Source organism: Seriola aureovittata, chromosome 17, assembly GCF_021018895.1.
Source record: "Seriola aureovittata isolate HTS-2021-v1 ecotype China chromosome 17, ASM2101889v1, whole genome shotgun sequence".
Classification (NCBI taxonomy): domain Eukaryota; kingdom Metazoa; phylum Chordata; class Actinopteri; order Carangiformes; family Carangidae; genus Seriola; species Seriola aureovittata.
In genome coordinates, this window is record NC_079380.1 from 18207607 (window position 1) to 18228842 (window position 21236).

The 21236-nt window shown below is 42.5% G+C and overlaps 1 protein-coding gene across 3 annotated transcripts in view; it reads left to right on the forward strand.

The window, feature by feature from the left end:
• grin2aa (glutamate receptor, ionotropic, N-methyl D-aspartate 2A, a) overlaps positions 1 to 21236 on the forward strand; it is a 142612-nt gene that overhangs the window by 111752 nt on the left and 9624 nt on the right. For all 3 annotated transcript variants that reach the window (XM_056400788.1, XM_056400787.1, XM_056400786.1), the window contains 8 exons: positions 52 to 254; positions 3566 to 3737; positions 5164 to 5317; positions 6269 to 6394; positions 6536 to 6765; positions 12433 to 12593; positions 15997 to 16086; positions 18059 to 18156. In XM_056400788.1, coding sequence (XP_056256763.1) covers positions 52 to 254; positions 3566 to 3737; positions 5164 to 5317; positions 6269 to 6394; positions 6536 to 6765; positions 12433 to 12593; positions 15997 to 16086; positions 18059 to 18156 — 1234 coding nt within the window. The remainder of the gene's footprint in view (positions 1 to 51; positions 255 to 3565; positions 3738 to 5163; positions 5318 to 6268; positions 6395 to 6535; positions 6766 to 12432; positions 12594 to 15996; positions 16087 to 18058; positions 18157 to 21236) is intronic.

Consider the following 21236-nt stretch of genomic DNA (forward strand, 5'->3'; position numbering starts at 1 on the left):
CTTGCTTCTCATTTCACCTTTTTCCCCCCCCTATCCTCTCCTTCCCTCCAGATGGGAAAACTGGACAACGGCAGCCTGACACTGAAGTACCCGGTGTGGCCGCGCTTCAACTCCTTCGGTGATGCCGAGCTTGACGACAACCACCTGTCCATCGTCACTTTAGAGGAGAAACCTTTCGTTATAGTGGAGGACGTGGAGAGGCTCACCGGAACCTGCATGAGGAACTCCGTCCCCTGCAGAAAGCATATCAAAGAGTAAGTTATCTATCTATCTATCTATCTATCTATCTATCTATCTATATCTATCTATCTATCTATCTATCAAACAAAACATTAGAATAAGTTCAGAGAGGATGCTCAGATCAACAGTACAGAGAAAATGCTGTAACAACACTTGACTGAACAGATGAATCTGACCTTTTACTCACTTTGACATGATAAACTGTCTGTCATTATCCAGTGTATTATCAGTTAGAGTGTGACCTGCTCGCCTCAGCATGAAGCTACATTAACCTTAGCTGAATGCAGTCAACAGCTACCCATCCTCAGTGTTAAGCGACCGTTCTAAAAAATATGACGCAGAGTTATGAAATAAGAAATTCGCACAAATCGTTTCATGCAGTGGTTATTAAGGGTTCACGGCAACACACACATTTGTTGTACAACACAGTAACACTAACTGAAACTCACTGTAACATCGGCCTGATGCCATCGACTAAGTTATCAAACGAACATGTAATTTGACGTGTCCGAAAATGTGGGACTGAACATGACAGAAAATTAAACTCCATTTTTTCATCATTGTAGTTGATAATCAGAAGGTGATGAAGATTACATTTTCTGTGCTTGCTCTCTCTCTCTCTCTCTCTCTCTCTCTCTCATATGAGCATGGCAAGAAGTGCAGTGTGCGATCTATGCAGCAGCGTCTTTCCTCCCCCTGAAAATGGAGGCGACTGCTGAACTCAGCAATGTACTTCCTTCCACACCAATTTTCTTTCTAATGCCCAAAGATCTAGCCTCCTCCTATATTATGTTCTTGAAGTACACAAACACAGCGAGAGTGGCTTACACTGCGTGTATGTGCGTACGTGTGTGTGTGCGCGCGCGTGGGTATGTGTCACTGAGGGGCTTGAGTGCTACAGAATCAAAGCATGTAATGGGTTTTCGGATAATTTAATATAATTTTTCTCCACTGGAACACAGACACTCACGGACATGTACGCTACACACTTTGTGTCACTCCTATCATTACATACATACATTCATGTATACAAACTGTCTATAACTACTACACATCTACACACATGCCTACACACACACACACAGAGCTGATTAGGCGGTAATAGGGTCCCAGGGAAGAGGCCAACAGAGATTTTCATCCAGAATCACTGTGAAGTAGGGCGGAGGATAAAGCATCTCCAAGGAGGAAGACAAACACACAAACTCATATACACTCTCTGTTGCCACATGTCCACTCACTCACAGGCCAATGCATCCGGGTGCACTCCTCCCTCCCACAGCGCAATTCCCACTCAAGCATCCATAGTTTCCATTTGGAGAAAGAGGGATAGATGGAGGGAAGGGAAGGGGCAGAGAGAGGGTGGTGGTGGTGGTGGAGGGGTTGGATGGGGGGCGTGGGGGCGTGGGGGGGGGGGCAATCCATGCATGCGGAACCAACAAATTCACTCATCCAGGCTGGGCCTAAGAACAAGCCATACTCGCACTAACACACACACACACACACACACACACACACACACAATCACACATATACCCACACTGCCCTCTCTGGAGACCCCTCAGGCCCTGCAGTGTTTCTATATCAAGTTGGCCTGGCAACTTCACAAACAGCCCTCCATAACATCACATGCTCTCGCTGCCTGATCTGTACTATGGTCTGCCTAAGTGGGTACACTGTGTTCATAAATGCAGCTATTACAGCTCTGGCCTATATGCTTGCTCTGCCACTGCCCTGCCAGCTGAACCTGCCAGAGAGCTGCTTTACTCGTCTTTGTTTTGTTTCTATTTTTATATATCACAGATCCCATGCACAACCCCCCTCCCTGCACCACGTCATCATGTAGTTACATTACAGCGACATGACTACGTTTTTGTTAATATAATGGTAAATATGATCAATTAAGCTTAAGCCAGCCATGATTCTTTGTTTTATGTGTGATTCAATTTCAGTTCACTGAAGTTATTGAATGCTTTTTGAAGTCGCACATGGTGAACAACAAGCCTATAGGGCACCTACAATGGTTAAACAAATACACGTCGCATTACAGGAGGAGTATTTTTCAAAGTCTTTCTTTTAGATTGATGAGGAAACACAACCCATAATGGTAATGAATTAGCCTGATTTTGTTGACACATGGCATGTTTGCCAATTAGCTTATTTATTTCATTTTAAATTAGCTCCAACAGCTGCTACAGATACTCTTTGGTTACATCTGTAGAAAATCACCCTGGGTGATTGCGCAACATTTCACAAAAAAAAAAAAAAAAAAGTCATTCACAACTGCTGACAGGTTTTTCTTTTCTTTTCTTTTCTTTTCTTTCCTTTTTTTTTTTTTTTATCAAATAAACCTTTTCTGTCTTGTGTGAAACTATTAGACCATTGAGAGAAAATTCCTTTCTAGTTTTAAGACAGGAAAAAATTCCACTTGGGATGACGTTCATTTGACAGATCGATGGTGACTAGTGAGGAGATTCCACAAAAAAAACAAAAACGGCTAATGTTTTTTTTTTTTCCTGTGCTCCAGAATTCCTTCAAAGTGACAGAGTTTCTGCTCTGAAGGTAACTGCAGAGTCACAGCCGCATGTGTGGAGGGTTTTTTTTTTCTCACTTTCCATCAAGTTTGTGCCCAGGTTGTTGTTAAACTAAAGGGCGAGGCTATCTTCTCCTAATTAGCACACATCTAAAAGTTAAATGAGAGTCCCAGGTGGCTGAAAGTTGATGTGCGCTCTTGTGTGCGTGTGTGTGCGCGTGAACACTGTCTGAACTCTCCTGCTCTGGAATTCATACACACAGATGGTACAAGGCTTGCAGATGCAGTGCCGTCACAAACCCCTTCTCTAGAGACGCAGAGAGGTAGAAGGAGAGAAGAAGCATATTTTTTTCAAGTCTTCTGATGTCATTTCAGAGTAAAACAACTTCAACTTAAAGGTGAAAAAGTCCCAGGGTGACATTTGTTCATTGGTGCATTCACATAAATTTAACAAGTATGATGGAGAAAGAGGCAAATCCTGTTTTGTTTGTTTTTAATCCAAAGGGAAGATAGTTGACATATCTGAAGTTGCACAAACTTCATCAAGATAAATATAAAATTAAAACATGGATTTACATGGTCAGTTTTTTTTCATGCAAAGAGCTGGTACGTCTAATATTCAGCCCACACACTGTATGTTTAATGTGGACTGTATGAAATGTTCTGTTCCCTGCCATTTTCACACATCTTCTGCGACAGAATTTTAACCAATGATGCTGCATGGTTTGAAGCAGCAGCTGTTCAAAGTCATCGCCTAATGAGGTGTCTGTGTGTGTCTTGTTTGTGTTTCTGCAGCAACACAACAGAGGCTGGTGGGACGTACATCAAGAAGTGCTGCAAAGGCTTCTGCATCGATATTCTGAAGAAAATTGCCAAATATGTAAAGTTCACCTATGACCTGTACCTGGTAACCAATGGCAAGCATGGCAAGAAGATTAACAATGTCTGGAATGGGATGGTGGGAGAGGTAAGACGAACATGTCTGCGTGCGTGCGTGCGTGCGTGCGTGCGTGCGTGCGTGTGTGTGTGTGTGTGTGTGTGTGTGTGTGTGTGTGTGTGAGAGAGCGAAAGAGCGCGAGTGTGTATGTGATTCAACTAATTCAACCTAAACCAGTGCTCAGTCAATAGCGACCCATGGAGTCAGAAAGCAGTCAGAATCAGATGGCATCCAAATGTGTGTGCAAAGATATCAGAGTATATACATATCATAAAAGTCAAAGCTGATCATAAATAGCAGGTATAAATCACATACAACTTGCTGTATATGTAACCAGTTCCATCAGAGTTTCTTTTACGAAGCATATTAAAAAACGGTTATACTGAATGCTAAAATGATTTATTGATCGCTCTTCACTTTTAGTTTGTAGGACATTTGAAATGAGAAATACAAGCCAAGGATATTCTTGCTCCTTATGCTCCAAGAGAAGCTTTAAGTGTTGACTTTGCAAAACTTTCACAGGGTGAAAAAACCCCCCAAAAAAACGAACTAATTTTCTTCTATGAGGCTTCTGCACCAACTGTAAATGCTCAGAAAGTAAACAAATCTTAGCTACTCCTGCAGAAAACTCCTTTGCATAGCTTTAATTACCCGACTCAACTTGAAGGTAAAGTCCCTGAGTTCATTTTAACACCGTAAACTTTATAGCCGTCCATATATTTTATGGCAGACTTTATTCACTTTAGATGAAGTTCATCTGGCGTTCATCTTATTTAGCGGTGACGCCCGCTTGCGTGTAGATTATATTGATTAACAGTCAACCTGAGATTAAAAACCTTAACGATGTGCAATCAGTGAAATTCACATTCTGGTGCATGGGTTTATTTTTTGCCTTTATTTTCGTTTCAGTTTTTACTTTACTATCATGAGAGATTAATCTGCCGACACTACATGGAGTTAGTGGACTACTGAAGCAAATAACTAAACGGCTAACTTGTAAGAATCAGTGTCAGTTTCCCTGTGTGTGTCTACCTGCTCTCTGTAGCAAGTTGGTAAAAAGTGAACAGGGATTTGAACAAACGCAGTAATGAGTGCAGTGTAGCTTCATCAGGCAGTTGTGTCTTTCAAACTTATGTTGATGGTTTGCTACATTTGATTGTCTTTATTGTGAAAAACCACACTGAATACCTGAAAAATATAATGTTAATTTTCTTCTTCTCCCTCTTTTCTTGTACCCCCCCCCCCCCCCCCCCCCCTTCGGCTCTACCTCCCTAAACCTTGCTTTTCTACCATTTTTCTCTCTCCTCCTTCTGCGCATCCATCTCCTCCCTTCTCCCTGTCCTCACTCCTCTCTCTTCCTCCATCCCTAATCACTCACCCTCCTCATCCATTCATCCATCCATCTGTCCTCCCTCCCTTTATCCCCCTGTTCCTCCCTCTCCTCCGCCCCTGAAAGGTGGTCTATAAGAAAGCCGTCATGGCCGTCGGATCTCTGACGATCAATGAGGAGCGTTCTGAGGTCATCGATTTCTCCGTCCCGTTCGTGGAAACCGGGATCAGCGTCATGGTCTCCCGTAGCAACGGAACCGTCTCCCCGTCAGCCTTCCTCGGTAACTGTCACAGAATAACCGTTGGCTGGGTTGTTGGACTCAGGAGAGTCTTGTTTGCTTTTTGCGGTCTGTGTGAGTGCAGAAGGATATTTGTTTTGGGTGTGTGCGTGTGTTCCCCAAGATACAGAGATGACAACACAATTCAGTTCCGTTACACAGCTGTCAATACTTGCTCTTTTATCAGAGGGATTTAGTTCGACTCCTGCTTCCTGCCACAATGACTCTCACTTACCTGAGAGGGACTTAACCACAGGATATTAACCTGAGTGACCACGGATATCCCCGTTAGGGCTGCTCAGCCACGTTCACTTGATGCGTAGCGTTTCAGCATCAACATACAAGCTCCTGCACTCACATATAAGACGGCACGGACGACTGCATAAAAGTGAAGAGAGAAACACATGCATATGCCAACACACACGCAGGTACGCACACTGACATGTATGCAGCATGCAGTTAGTGCTGTGAAAGTGGCAATTATAAGGGCTTAGCAGGAAAACTCCATAATGGCTGCTTGCCAGCCCACACACACACACACACACACACACATACATATACTTGGACACACACAGTGCACAGCCCTGTGCTGGGAGTGCTCTCCCATACATTAGAGCGGGGTTTAATCTCTGCAGTAGTGTTGTGAGCTCAGAGGGAGGACAGGAGTGCTGACACCAGGGCTTCCTATACTGTACACCTCCTCACACTGTCAAATAGGAGGTGTGCCTGTGTATATGCAAGTGTGTGTGTGTGTGTGTCTGTGAACATGCAGGAGTCAGCTAGTTATCCATGTGGTTCTTTCCCCAGTGTGTGTGTGTGTGTGATTGATTTATTCATTAAGTTCATGGAAAGACAGAAAGGGGGTGAAAATCAGAAAAAAAAAAAATGACGTAAAAATTTAACCCAACATGTGTTAATGCTTAATCCCTTTCCTCTTATTTCTCCCTCTCTCAGAGCCATTCAGTGCATCAGTGTGGGTGATGATGTTTGTGATGCTCCTACTGGTGACTGCAATGGCTGTTTTCATGTTCGAGTACATCAGTCCTCTGGGCTTTAACAGAAACTTGGCACAGGGAAAAGGTGAGCATCAGCCTTAACAGCACACGTCACAAGATATTAAGATCTTTTCCAGATTTTGTATTCTTTTTTTTATGTCATCTTATCTTTCTCCTAATTGTCGTCTGAACCATCTGTCATTCTCTCCCCCGTCCTCTCTCTCAGACCCCCACGGCCCTTCCTTCACCATGGGCAAGGCCGTGTGGCTGCTTTGGGGTCTGGTCTTCAACAACTCTGTGCCAGTGCAAAACCCGAAAGGCACCACCAGTAAGTTCATAGTGTCTGTGTGGGCCTTCTTCGCTGTCATCTTCCTGGCCTCCTACACTGCCAACCTGGCCGCCTTCATGATCCAGGAGGAGTTTGTCGACCAAGTCACCGGGCTTTCTGACAACAAGGTAAGGGCGAACAAATGGGAGATATGGTTTGTTGACTTGACTGGCTGGATGGTGGTTTCTTTATTAGTTGAGGATTTAGCTTGGAAAAGAAAATGACAAACCACACCTTGAAAGGTTTGTGTTTGCATTTTGGTTGCAGCCGTGGAGTTCAGTCACATATTTATTCCAAATGGCTCTGAGGCATTTTTCATTTTTAAAAGCTCTGGTCACCCAGTGGGGATTTTGGTGGATTGACCTGTCAACCTCTCTGTGCCCCTCAAAGGCTTAAAGTTCCAAGTTTAACAATGTTTTCTATTACATTTTACTCAGAAGTGGATCCTAAGACGAGGCTAGCTTTGTAGTGGGCATTTTAGATAACAAATATGCGTCTGCTGCAAAAGCAAAGCGTACGTGTAAATGTGCCATGCATAGAATAAATGCTTTATATACATAATGACAGTTAGTAACTACCATTTTATGAAGTAATTCAAGTGTCTGTAATTACAACCTCACCAGTAACATCTGGCAAATGCTCTGTCTCATTTCGGATACTTCCATGGAGTGCACTGTCTACACTATGTTCTTACTTGAGTAGAGCGTGTTGGATTGGGAGTCAAATCGAATATCAACTTGAACGCGGTCGTTTTGGACTCACCAAAAATGACAATCGCTGCTATTAGCTAGCTAGCTAACATTTGTTTCATTGTTCACTTCATTGTTCCAACAACAGTATAGTGATACATAATGAAAAAAAATAACACAGTGTGTATGCATGTATAACTTCAATTTGTATGATAAGATGTTCACCGTTGCAACCATGGCAACAGCGGCAGCCTTCTCGGCTGGCGGTTTCACAAGTTTGAAAGCGGGGGGGAAAAGTGTGGAAAAGCCACTAAAAACCATTCACATTTCTCCCCAGACATTTGGATACACACATCAAATCACATGTCAAATATTTGGAATTGTGTTTGGATTTAAATGCTCAAGCCATCGAGACTGGACATGCATACTGCATACTACATTTTTCATTTGGGGGATGAAATATTCCACACATATCTATGCAGGTATTTTAACATCTCTTGGTCTTAAATGGTTGCAAAATGTAATTTTCCTACATTGCTTCCCACACCACTGTTGTGCCATAATGTGAAATTATTACACATGTACAACTGTGATAATAGGCACTGAAGTGAAAGAATTTATAGATGAGAAAGGAAAGATAAGAAAAGTAATATAGAAAAGTGGAAAAGGAAGTCATGTAGGATGAGGAAGCTAAAACATCAAAGGAAAAAGTCAAATTAAATGTAGAGAAAAGAAAAGAAAAACAAGACAAAGGGGTAAAGAGTTCCTTGAGGAGAGAAGGACAGATGTATAGGGAGACGCTACCAAGGAGAGAGCGTTTGAGAATGATGTAGAGGGTTTTGACAACATGCAGAAGGAGGGGGGGGGCAGGGGGAGGGAGGGAAGAAGGGGTACAGCAACTGGCAGGAGGTTGACTGAGGAATAGCGAGAGGCCAAGACGCACAAGATGTTACAAGACAACAGGCGGACAGAAATGGGCCAGGTTGACGGCTGAGGTGGGGAGAAAGGAACGGCATGAGGAGGGAGAAAGCAAAAGAGATACGGAAAGACAGAGAGGGTCAGGGAAGAAAGGAACCAGACAAAAAGGGTAAATGGCCATTCAGACAGATATGCTGAGCGAGGCTGGACATCGTGACAACTGTGACCGGCAAGATGATGAAGAAAATTCCCCACTGAGATCCCTGACAGTGAATACTCCTTTAAAAACTGCTTTAACTGAACCACTAGAGGGCTGAGACACTGCAGAACAAAGCCACAACAAAGATGCTTCAGACTGTAACAGCCTATCAGGTTCCTTTGGTTAACATGTTAGCAAACAGTTGCCCACTTACACACCCAGCAGACGCAGAGCAACATGGTCACCCCACTGCAGCTGTGTCTTATCACGTAGATGTAAGGCCAGTATTTTTAGTTTTAGCCGCGGGTTGGTCACACATCACTTCAGAACAATATTGCAGTGACTTGAGCACTCTGTCATTTTTGCACTGTTTCCATATAGTGCACAGCGTGTGTACAGTGTGCGACTATGGTCCCGCTTACAGAAACACTAATTGGATTGGTTGTTTTTCCAACCGTGGAAACATTACATTGCATTACACTCAGCAGATGATTTTTTTCTAAAGCAAGTCTGCACATACATTGGGTTTTTTACATATGTATTGGAGGAGTCCCCAGAAAATCTCAATGCAAATGCAAATACATTACATCATTGAGGCACCAGTGGAAATACAACACAGCTTCCTGTGGCGAGGTACAATAAAACAAATTGCTGGTAAAAATGTACCTCTTATTAAAAATAGGGAGAAAACAGGCAGCCAGTCAGTTAACAGGTCTACGTTTTTTTTTAGGCTCAACAACCAACACAGACTTCTCTGTACAACACTGCCTTATTTGCCTCTGCTTGTTGAAGAGGACATGCTGTTCTCAACTGTTGATAGCAGAATACGTGTTTAGTGACACAGACTTTAAGAATTCAAACTTGAGCTAAAAAGTGCTGTGCTGGGGTTGTGGCAGTTTGTCATAGTGACATGATAACAGCAGCGAGCAGGTTTAGGAACTTCGATCAGTCTAGAAATCTGAAACACAGATATAATTAATTCCTAAAAATGTGTCAAGGTTCATCCTGGAAAAAAAAATATATTGCTGCTAAAACTACTGCTGGAACTACTCATGAAATGTTTTAACCTGCTCATTTAGGCGAGGTGAGATTTTACAGGCAATAACAATGTATTAATCTAATGACTATGTCCTTAAGGGGAAAACATCTCGAAACTTACTTTTTACTGGCCAATTTCTACTAGAACACCAGTATCACCTTGTTATAAGACTTTAACCATTGATCTACAGGATAATGTAGTGTCTCTCTCTTTAAAGTGCTGAAAGATGCAGTGTTACCACTTTACAACATTTAGAGCAAGGTATTAGCACTGCGTTTAAAGATCGGCTGTAAATCCATTTTCAGATTCAGATCCTAGCTTCAAGGTTTCCGTTGATACAAAGAAAAATCCAATTTAAACAACAGAAAGTTTAAGGAAAAAGATTACAAGCTGATCAACAAGTCAACGCTTTGACACGACAATACAGCTTAACACCAAAATAATAATGAAGAAAAATCACACACAAGGTCCTTGAGAAACCCTTCTTCAAGAGAGATACAAGAGATACACACACACACAACATAGACAAAGACACAGTTAGACACACATACAGAAGGGAGTCCTTTGCTTATGTAACAGCAGAACTTGCATAATAAGGAGATAGAGCGAGTTACAGGGGAGGAGCAGGAGGAAGAGGAACAACTAAAGAGATGTGGGACAAAACGAGAGAAGAAGAGAGAAGGGTAGATAGTTGGAGAGGAGACCGGATGAGCTGAGGTGACATCATGGCAGTGGGATCACACTCGGGGTCACATGACACCCTTAAAGGTTTCTCAGACTGATATATTGACATCTACAGTGTTTGTGTCCACTGTATATGTCTGTATGTTCCGTTTGTGTTTTACAATTTACAAATTGAGCACATAAGGATCTCTTGGTAGAAAAAGTTGGGAATTAATTTCCATCGTTTGTGAACAAAATCTCAATATCGACTCTGTAGTTTTGTGAGAGTGCGATGCTGTCGGTCATGACCACGAAGCGGGGCGGTGAGTACTCTTATCTCCACCTGTCCCCCTTCGGCCTCCGCTCTTTCATTTTCTCATCATCTCCGCATCAAGCTTTCATTAGCAGCAGCTGGTGCAGTTCTCAAAAGCCCTTCACTGGTAATTATCCAGCAAGAGAAGAGCGCTTCCCCAATCTGCATTTCCCCAGCCGGGCCTGGCGATTCCAACCGGTGATGCAACCCCCCCCCTCCTCCCTTTTCACATGTGCCCTATTCTGACCTTATAGTTACAGCTCCACCGTAAGAGAGCTACAAAGGAGCGAAAGATGAGGGGAGGAGAGGGAAACAATAGGAGTGACTGCGTGAGGAGAGAGTGTCTCCAGGGGCCTATTGCTTGTGATGCTGACACACACACTGTGTGACATCACTGCTAACACATGCACATGCACAGTAGAGTTTGACTTATCAACGCGCGCCCTCACCCTGACCCGATTACACAATAGAGATGTACATGTGTGCAGACAGATACATGCATGCGTGAACATCTGTAAATATTTACATATGTATTATGCAGATACAGCACATAAACAATTGAAACTCTGGCAATGTAAATACACAGATGATTTTTACAGATGTGTAACATACAGCAAGAAGAACAGCAATGCTAATACTATGCAAATAAAATCCTTTAGGCGCTGCCTTTGCATTGAGTCACTACTGTTTTGTATGAATATGTGAAATCAAAGCAAAACAGACGTGTATATGAAAATGGCATCAAATATTACTTTACAGAGCGGCTTTAATAATATTTAATAAAACCACTCTTCCTCAATGCCAGACAACATCCTCACATCCTCACACACACTTTGTGGTTAGAGTGGAGCTCATAATACACACTTCTAATTGATAGGGTTCGCGTATTTCTGGCACTGAGGGCAGATTGTTACCGCAGTGCTCGAGGGTAGGTTGTTATCGCAGTGACAAGCACACTACTACAAAACCCTTGACCTGTACACTGACTAGATTATACCTGAGAGAGACGCAGGGGGACGGGGGGGTGAATGAATGGAGAATTAAAATAAAGGAGGAGACAAATCAGAGATGAAGTGGAAATATTCCAACAAAGGGGAAGACCTTCATTAACAACCCAGTGTTGTGATTAGTTTGCGGTACAGATTGCGTGGACAGGGGTTACTTTTGTGAATTTCTCCACCCTGTGTGTTTGCTGCTATTACCCATGGTGCAACACAGCTTTTACAGATACTGCATTTCTATTCAGTTAAAAACAAATGTCTGACACTGGTAAATAATAGTCCCAGGATGTAATGCACACACACAAACACAGGACTTTGTGGTGATAAAATTATGAAATTAAAAAAATCTCTCTGTGATACAAAATATTAGAAAATCCATTAGAATTATCATGTTCAGATAGGAAGACATGATAGGAGCTAACAGTTTATATGCTTCCTGATGTACAGCCAGTGATGGGCAGATGCAGCACAATAATCATCACACTTATTTTGACATTAGAATTGATTTTTTTTTTTTTAAATAAAGTAGGATTCCATAATGAAATACAGCAACTTTCTTTTCATTGTATAACCATGAAGGTTGTAAACAATATACAGTGTGTAACAGGTTCATGTGACAGTGTATTTGATTAAAATTCAACTTTGGGCTGTTTCATTGTGGCTTGTATGTCAATCCTTGTTGCCCATTTTAAAACTAATCTAATGTGATTGACCTTGTTTTCAGTTGCAAACATGTCTTTTGCAATTTTTTAAAGCCTAATCTATTAGTTCTTAAACATGGAAGAAGTAACTGCAATGAAACTAATCAAGAGTTTATAGAATCACAGGAAAGTCTTTTGCTTCTCTGTAACTCATCTCTTATCAGTAGGGTTTCACTGCTTCTCTTTGTGTTTATTTTTAACCTTTGCTGTTCCCTCTGTTTTTCCTCTTCCTCCTTATTTCCTCTCCATTATTCTTCTCTCCTCTGCCACAGTTTCAGAACCCGTATGCATACTCGCCTCCGTTCCGCTTCGGGACGGTTCCAAATGGATCCACGGAGAGGAACATCAGGAAGAACTACCCTGCCATGCACCAGTACATGGTGAAATATCATCAAACTGGCGTCCAGGACGCACTGGTCAGCCTCAAAACAGGGTGAGGAAACAGTGTGTGTGCATTTTTGTGAGTAAGCGCACTGATCTTTACTGATCCATGATCAATTTCTGTTTGACTAATGCAAAACTATTCCTTTGTCTACCTGATTTTGTGTGTGTGCAAGTGTCTGTACCTACACATAAATGTGTGTGTAATTGCATGTCTGTGAGTGTACTTGGTGTCACATGTGTGTGTGACAGCTCCTCTGAGATTGGGGATGAATGGGCTTCCTCATTGGGAACAGCAGGAGCTATTTTTAGTACTGGTCTCTATAATGGGACTGGTGGTGATGGTGGTGGTGTGTGTATGTGTGTGTAAGAGAGGGAAAGGGGGGAGGGTTATCACACGGATAACCAAGGACAGATTGAAAGAGTGGAGCACTTTGAGAGGGTTGGATGGATAGAAAAGTGGAGGTAAAGACGGTAAAAATAAAAGGAAGGAGGAGAGGCAGAGGGGTGACTCTCATCACACCATCACATGGGAAAAAGAGAAAAAGGGGGGCCAAGGGCAAAGTATCTGATTGGAGGAAATGATGAAGGATGGAGGGCAGGAGGTAGGGGCCAAGAGACTAGAGAAGAAAGTGGTAATGGAATGAAAAGGGGGCCAACGGAAAAGGGAAGGGAAAATTGAGGGTAAGAGAAGGGAATGGGAAGTGAGAGAGGGGAAGCAGACTGGAAAAGAAGGGGGGCGTCAAGGAATGGAGAGATGGGAGGGGAAAGAAAAAATGGTAAAGGTAAAGGACAAAAGGTTGATGAGATGATATGACAAGAAGTTGTTTCTGATTGGTTAATGGCTATTGGGTGGGATCCAATCAGTGCTCTCAGCCCAAAGGACAGGCTGCCTCACGGGGATGGAGGAGAGAGGAGAAAAAAACCGCATACACACACGACAAATAGGATATGATTCATGATCCATGATTTTTATGCAGTTATGTCTTCCAGCTCATTCTCTCTCATCCATAAGTCATAAATAAACTGGATGTAAACACAAAAAGAGCTTAAACCACTCCATATCTTCTATAATACTCTCTGCCTTTGCTGTTGCATTAACATACAGCACACGTGTAAACACGCATACACACACACAAATAACTCAGTAAACTAGTGCTACACACACACACACACAAGCAACATGCCTAGAAATAAAAGGAAAATACATACTCTTGTATATCTGTGCACACAGCCGGCTGCAGGTGTGTGCAGTCCGTGATATCCTCATTGATAATTCTATTCTGTGGTATTAGTACATGAGCAACAGTGCAGCGTTCAGCTGTTTGAGGCTCGATGGCTGGATTAGCTCTCATCACACATAATGCTGACAGGCTTTACACACAGAATCTGTTACAGCCACAAGAACCAAAACTATGCACAGGGGAGGGCCGAATTGATTCGGTTACATTTCAAGACCGAAATTCCTCAAAGTATCAGATTATTTTTTATAAGTAAATGAATGATAACACATTAAACCGCTGCAATTATATCTGGGACAAATATACTGCACAATGCCAACAAGCTGTAAGTGATCAAACTGACACAAGGACTGTGAAAAATGGAAAAAAAGAAGAAAAAAAAACAAAACACAGCCTCTTCATTCATTTTCAATGAGACCCCAGTGTTAGCACAGTGGGGAGTCCAAAAACAGAGGGCTCTGGCAAAAGAAGTTACCTTTGTTCCAACGTGCTCCATTTACCAGTCAGAACCATGCAGAAGTACACACATTGGAATATCATGTACTGTGAACCATACAGCACTCCGCAAATTAAAATGTTCAGCATGCAAATGTAAATACATGGAGCACAGGATTTGTTGCCGCTGTGACTGTAACTTTGCAGCAGAGTGGTAAAATCCTGCCTCAAGCCAAAGAGTCTTGGCATCTCATGAGCCTTCAACCAGAACTGTTTGCATTTCATTTTCTGTCTGGTAACACGTAGCCACACCAACACAGCCCCTTGAGTTTTTATGACGCAGTGCTCTTGTCAGTCGGAAGACAGCCTTGCATGTTTTAACTGAAACAGTTTTTTTTTTTTTTTTTTTTTTTTTTTTGATGTGCTTGGGGTTTGAGGCTGTGATTTTGGAACATTTTTGCACATTAAATGTCCTGGTAAAAGTTTCAACTCCTTAAAAAGTTTCTATGTGGGCAAAATGGATATACAGTACTTGTGAAATTACTGAATTAGTGAAGTCATTTTGGAGTAGGATATACAATGCGGCTCTGTTACAGTCTAGATGGTTTTTGTGCTGTAGTTAAGTTGACAGATACTGTACTGTACTGAGGGCTTGTCCTGTAGTGGTGTGAAATGAGATTCAGAGTCACACTAAAAGCTCATTCTGCTGTGTTAAAGACGTCATTCAAAGGTATAGAAGGAAAGTGCCAAGGAAATCTGTGTTGCTATTTTTTATTCAAAGGTGTGACACATCAGCAATGGCCGAATCCCTCTCCAAGCCATTAGAGCTGCAGTATGTCTGGCTAGCATCCGCAAACATGCACGCACAAATCCAAGCTCACAGACATGCACCAGTGCACAACCATATCTGCGCAATCACACACATACTGAAGCATACGCACACACACACACACATACACACACACGTCTGGTTCCCCACATGTTTGGACACACAGCCTGCGTGTGTATGGAGCCAGTGCTGGGTTAAGCTAATTACACAGCTAAACTATCGGCTGTGAGCCTCCGTTAGAGGGCTGGATCTGACATTCAGTAAATGCCAGCCCGTCACTGCACTATTAGCAGGGCTCTCCGCGTGTATATGTCTGTGTGCAGGAGTGTGTGTGTGTGTGTGTGTGTGTGTATGTGTGAGTGAGAGAGAGAGAGTGTGCGAGCTCGGAGAGAGTGAGAGAGCAGCAGTTAGTGACAGCATCAGTTACATTGAAAATGTCAGTCTGAGTCTGGGATCTTTTACGTTCTACTTCGCAACCTGCTTGTTTGTGTGCGTTTGTGTGTGTGTGTGTGTGTGTGTGTGTGTGTGTGTGTGTGTGTGTGTGTGTGTGTGTGTGTGTGTGTGTGTGTGTGTGGACAGAGGCAGAACGAGAGTGAGAGACAGTGTAAATGTTTGTGTCTGTTTGTGTGTTTGTTTAGGTCGTCCATGTGCCTCCAAGGTCCTATCATCAGTGAAGCGTGCTGTATTGAACCGCAGCCTCTCCCCACTGTGTCCTCTATGTGTTTGGTTATGCTTGGATTGCAGTCCTATTGGAGATGATTTAACACTTTAGAATTGATCCACAAACAACACATTCTGAAAAATAAGCCCCTCTTCTGCTGTCTGTCTCCTCCTGTGCACTTCACTCTCTTTAAAAAACATTTGAAACCCCTGATGCTTTGTCTTCATCCCCTCCCTCTGTCTGTTTTCCTCTGTCTCTCTCCTCCGTTCTTCTTTCTCTTCCTTTGCAGTAAACTGGACGCCTTCATCTATGATGCTGCAGTGTTGAACTACATGGCCGGCAGAGATGAAGGATGTAAGCTGGTGACCATTGGCAGCGGGTAACTAGAGCTTTAATTCCTTAAAAATACACTTTCAGTGTGGATTGTCTGCAGGCCTTGATGTGATCCTGATGTGTGATCCAAACCACAATGTAAGTTGTGTAAAGGGTTTTTTTTTATGTTTGTTTAAGGTTACACTGCACAGATGTATATTCAAGCTACATGGATTCTGAAATTGTATTTTTTTTATTGGACAGAGGTTTTGTGCCATCACACATATATAGGACAAGTTCATCATTTTGGGAAATACACACTTGGTCAGGAAGTCACTGGTCTTGAAGATGGAGCCTCTGTGATGTCACCCATAGGTTTCTGAATAGTGGCTTTGAAACTAAGAGTGAGCTGCTCCGCTGACTCCGCCGTCGCCATCTTGGTAGTGCTTGACTCTGCCTGATTCCAAGCTAGCCTAAAAATGGGTTAAGAGGTGGGGCGTGTGTGGAGCTGAGACTTCGGTGCATGTCGGTTTGTGGCAAGCATTCAATCACCCACCTGTCACTCAAAGTGGTCAGGGCCTCAATTATCCATAACTTTAAGCCTTAATAAAGTTTATATGTACGAGTTTTATACAAATTTACTCACATTATCATTGTCATGAAGGAGGAAATTAACAAGCGGCAACCTCCGAGCCGGAAAAATGAAGCCAACACAGAAGTAACAAAAACGTGTACAGCTATTTTCCTCCTTTATGACAACTTTACGGGAGGTGAGTGTTTATATAACTCACCCGTTTAAATTTTATTAAGGCTTAAAGTGCTGCATAATTGCAGGTGTGCCGCTTTGAGTGACAGGTGGATGAGCGTATGCTTGCCACAAACAGACATTCACTGAAATCCCGGCTCCACACACGCCCCTCCTCTTTGCCTATTTTTAGGTCAGTCGGGAGTTAGGCAGAGTCAGGCACTGCCAAGATGGCGATGGCAGAGCAGCCCACTCTGACCTTCAAAACCACTCTTCAGAAACCTATGGGTGACGTCACAGAGGCTACGTCCATCTTTATTTACAGTCTATGGAGATTAGCTATAGAGATTAAACCATTTTTTGTACCAGGCTGTAAACATGTTTATTTCTGCTGTAAAGTTGGGCATTTTAACATGGGAGTCTATGGGGATTGACTCTCTTTTGAAGCCAGCCTCAAGTGGCCATTCGAGGAACTGCAGTTTCGGGCACTTCTGCGTTGGCTTCACTTTTCAGCCCCGGAGGTTGCAGCTTGTCGTGAACACAAACTGTCAGGCACATAACCTCTTCCTGTTTGATGCTCTTACACTTTGGTTTTGTACGGTGTAAAGAAATGAGATACAACGTGTTGATGAGTGAGCTTTAGAGGTGCTGGTAGGTGGATTTTATTACATTTGGACAAAGACAGGCTAGCTGTTTCCCCCTGTTTCCAGTGTTTATGCTAAAACTAAGCTAACCAGCTGCTCATATATAGCTTACAATCATGAAAGTGGCATTGATCCTCTCATCTAACTATCAGCCAGAAAGCAAATAAGTGTGCTTCCCAAAATGCAATTTGATTGCAGTTTATTGTGTCAAAAGTGTCAAAATGTGCCAACCTTACATTTTCATTCCCCAAAAGCATTTGGACATTCTCATTGAAACATATCTAAATTTGGTTCTAATTTTGATTATATTTGGATAGGATAGCCTGCAGCAGTCACTCTAGATATATAATAATAGAAATAAATAAAATAAATCTCATACAGCTGCTGTAGCTGTATGAGATTATTTATGGCCACTTGGGCTGCTTGTATCTGGGATCAACCAAGAATAAATTTAAAGTTAGTTTTAGTGATTTCGACTGAATATTTTTGACCCATATTTCCAGTTCATGACATTGATGTGCATCATTACTCATGAGGTATCTCCTCAAAGATATTTTGAATCGCAGTGACACCATCTGCAGATATAAAGTTTCAAATGTGTGTTTTGTGTGTGTGTGTGTGTGTGTTTATTTGGACGTGCTTGTGTTCAGGTACATCTTTGCTACCACTGGTTACGGGATTGCTCTGCAGAAAGGGTCCTACTGGAAACGACAGGTGGATCTGGCTATCCTGGCCATCATCGGAGATGGTGAGAAACACACTCACACAGCGTTCTCGTACACAAATTCCGAGTGCATGAAGCTATCCACGAAGGCAAAAGGTTACATTATTCCTTGGCAGCATTGTAAATTCATGCACAGGTACTTCCACTCTCTCACACACACGTGCACATCTCTACTGCCTTGTCTGCTGACAGCACAAAGGGAAAGCGGTGAAGTATAAATAGTCCTTTGATGTTATTCTGGACACAAAAGGCTGCTCTAAACAGAGGGCAAAGTGTGTAAGTTATTCTAATATATTCTTCTTTGCAGCACCAGATTTGTATGTGTGTGTGTGTGTGTGTATGTACGCATTATTCTATCTGAATCACCACATTCCTTTATTACAGTAGCTTCAGAAGTTCTTACATAAACAATTTCCTACTGCAAAACGGAGAGGAAAGCAAGACAGCTCGAGCTTTTAGTGACATTTACATTTTACATCGAAAGCATTTTGCTGATGCGAGTGTTCACAGCCACTCACATTAAGTGCACTGAAGTTGATTAAATGAACATTGGTGTCACAATAATCCTCTCTAACCAAATCTTATCAGGGCTGCAGAGCATGCAGGCCACACTCCATTATATTTCATGGCTGGATAATTTTTGACAAAAATCAGACTCAGTGTTTTTGTTTGGCTTTGTCTTCTTCTCCTGATCATTAATCCCATCCAATCTTTTCATACTTAGCTGTTTAAGCATGGCCTTTCAATGTAAATATACACTGAGGATGTTTTAAATCTGTATTATCTTTCCAACATGCTGCTAACTAATTAACTAGAATAGGTTGAGAGAAAAAGAGAGATAGAAAATGAGGAAGAGATAAAAGATCTGCAAAGTGAGTGTGTGACAGATCTAGAGATAGAGAGAGAGAGAAAACACAGTGAGGGAGAAAACACACAGAGATGGTGTGACTGTGTGATGGCCAGAGTGAGGTCGAAGGGAGGACGAGACGGGGAGCACGGGATGAGAGGAACACGAGGAAAGAGCGCATGTCAGGTGGAGAGCGAGAGAGAGAGAGAGGGATGGGGAGTGAGAGGAGGGCAGGTTCCTTGATAGATGACAGTGACTCGGTGTCTTGGCAGATGCTACTTGATCAGATAGACACAATGTGGGTGGAGAGCATATGGCTTCCCGCGGACAGAGAGGAGACAGGGAGAAGATGTGGCTTCTTCGGGGGAAGAGTGGAGGAAGGTGAAGAACAAAGAGACGAATAGACAGACAGACAGAGACAAAACAGGCTGTCTGGGATCACTTGGGCTGGTGAACACATGGCTGAACCAGCGGCAGGTCCCATTTTGACGGTTAAAGTTCCCCTGCAGGCACCTTTTAAACTAAGTAAAGATAATCTGCTTTGATCAATATTTTGTTTAACATGGTTTTCCCCCACATAAAAAGTAGAAAAACAAAAAAGTCTGAAAAGGGGCTGGAAGCACATCTACGCTTACTTCCTCATTGAGAAATTCTGCACCAGGCCAGTAAAAGAGCAGTGTGTATCAAGATGGTTAGCGGAGGAAACATCAGAGAGACTCAGCCACGTTTGAGGCTCAGTAAGAGCCAGACCAGAATCAGCGACTAGCAGCCGTAACAGAAAGGTAAGCGTAGCTAGGATCTTTTAGATTTTTATGTTGTTTGATAGCTTACTAGCTTGCAACTGGTAGCTTCTGACACAGTTTTAGTGGTTGTCCTAATGCAAACTCTCACTCCCTGTAATGGAAAGGTTTCGGGTTTCTTTTGCAGCCCCCTCGGGCAAGTTGATATGATTGGTTCCTTAAGTTTGTGACATATGAAACCTTGTCATTGGTTCACTGCAGTTCCAAGGTGGAAATATGCAGTCATGGTGTTGACTGCTTATTTCACTCATCTTGTATCATATGAAAAAATAACCCCATGTGGACATGTTAACAAGGTGTATAACTTAATTTTCATTGAAGGGGGTCTTACATGTTGTCAAAATATACATATAATGACAATACTTTGCTGTCATATCATGTTGTGTTACCAGTACCTGCTTGGCAATATGGAAATGTTCAAATTTTGTACTCTTCCCACCTGTTAATCCTAGTTTCAGACAGCGCTATCCTGATCAAATGTATTCACCTTGGAGCAGCGACAGTCGCCCAAATTCATATGGTTCGACAGTGTGGAAAGACTGTGATCTGTCAGAACTAAATATGATCCAGTCAGGGTGAGGAACCGAGGAAGAGTTATTTCAGAGTGCAGATAAGCATTCTGAAGAAACTTGCATTAAGTGAGTGTCCTGAACTAGAATGGATTTCGTGTTTGTGGTTCATAATAATGTAATGGAGAAGATAGCATCTCAGAGCTGCGCTCATGTACTTTAAAATAAATGTTTTTTGTTTTTTTCCATTCATAGGTGCTTCAACTAAAACATTTTTAAAAGCCCTGAAAGTGTGGATGAAACTTGTAGAGACTTGTGTTCCTGTGTTCCAGCTGACTGGCCACCAGACTATTGCCTGAGCCACCTGGCTGCTGAAAAGAGAACAAAATTTGAATTTCAGCAATACTTCCCCCCCGGAGTCAGAGCAACAGTGCAGACAGGAGCAGCTCCCCAAAGCTTTTCCCTTGAATGCACTCGATTTATAAAAAAATAAAAAATAAAAAATAGAGAGAGAGAGCAAGACAAAGTGACCTGTTGATACCTAAAACTCTCATTTATCTTAACTCTCTTCTGCAGCCAATTCCAAGCATGTCATAATGTCAGATTAAACAAAGATGTACGATGGCTGCATCTATTAGTGTCTTGCAAATCTACCAGGAGACAAATTCTCCTCACTTGTCCTAAAGGGTTAATGATGTCTTAGTGAGTCTGCAGCCCCAAGACATCGAGCTGAACCCCACCAAGATATTTGTCTTTCCCCACTAGCAGCCTTAGTTATCCAGCCCTGAATGACACAGATTGGATTAGCCACGCGCCAAATGTCAGGAAGCCAGAGAGGGAGGGGGAACAGAGGGAAGGGAACACAGAGTGAGGAATGGGAAAAGATAAGGTCTTTGTTGCTTTCTACCTTTCTTTCATTAGCACTAAACAATCTCTTTGCCCTATCAG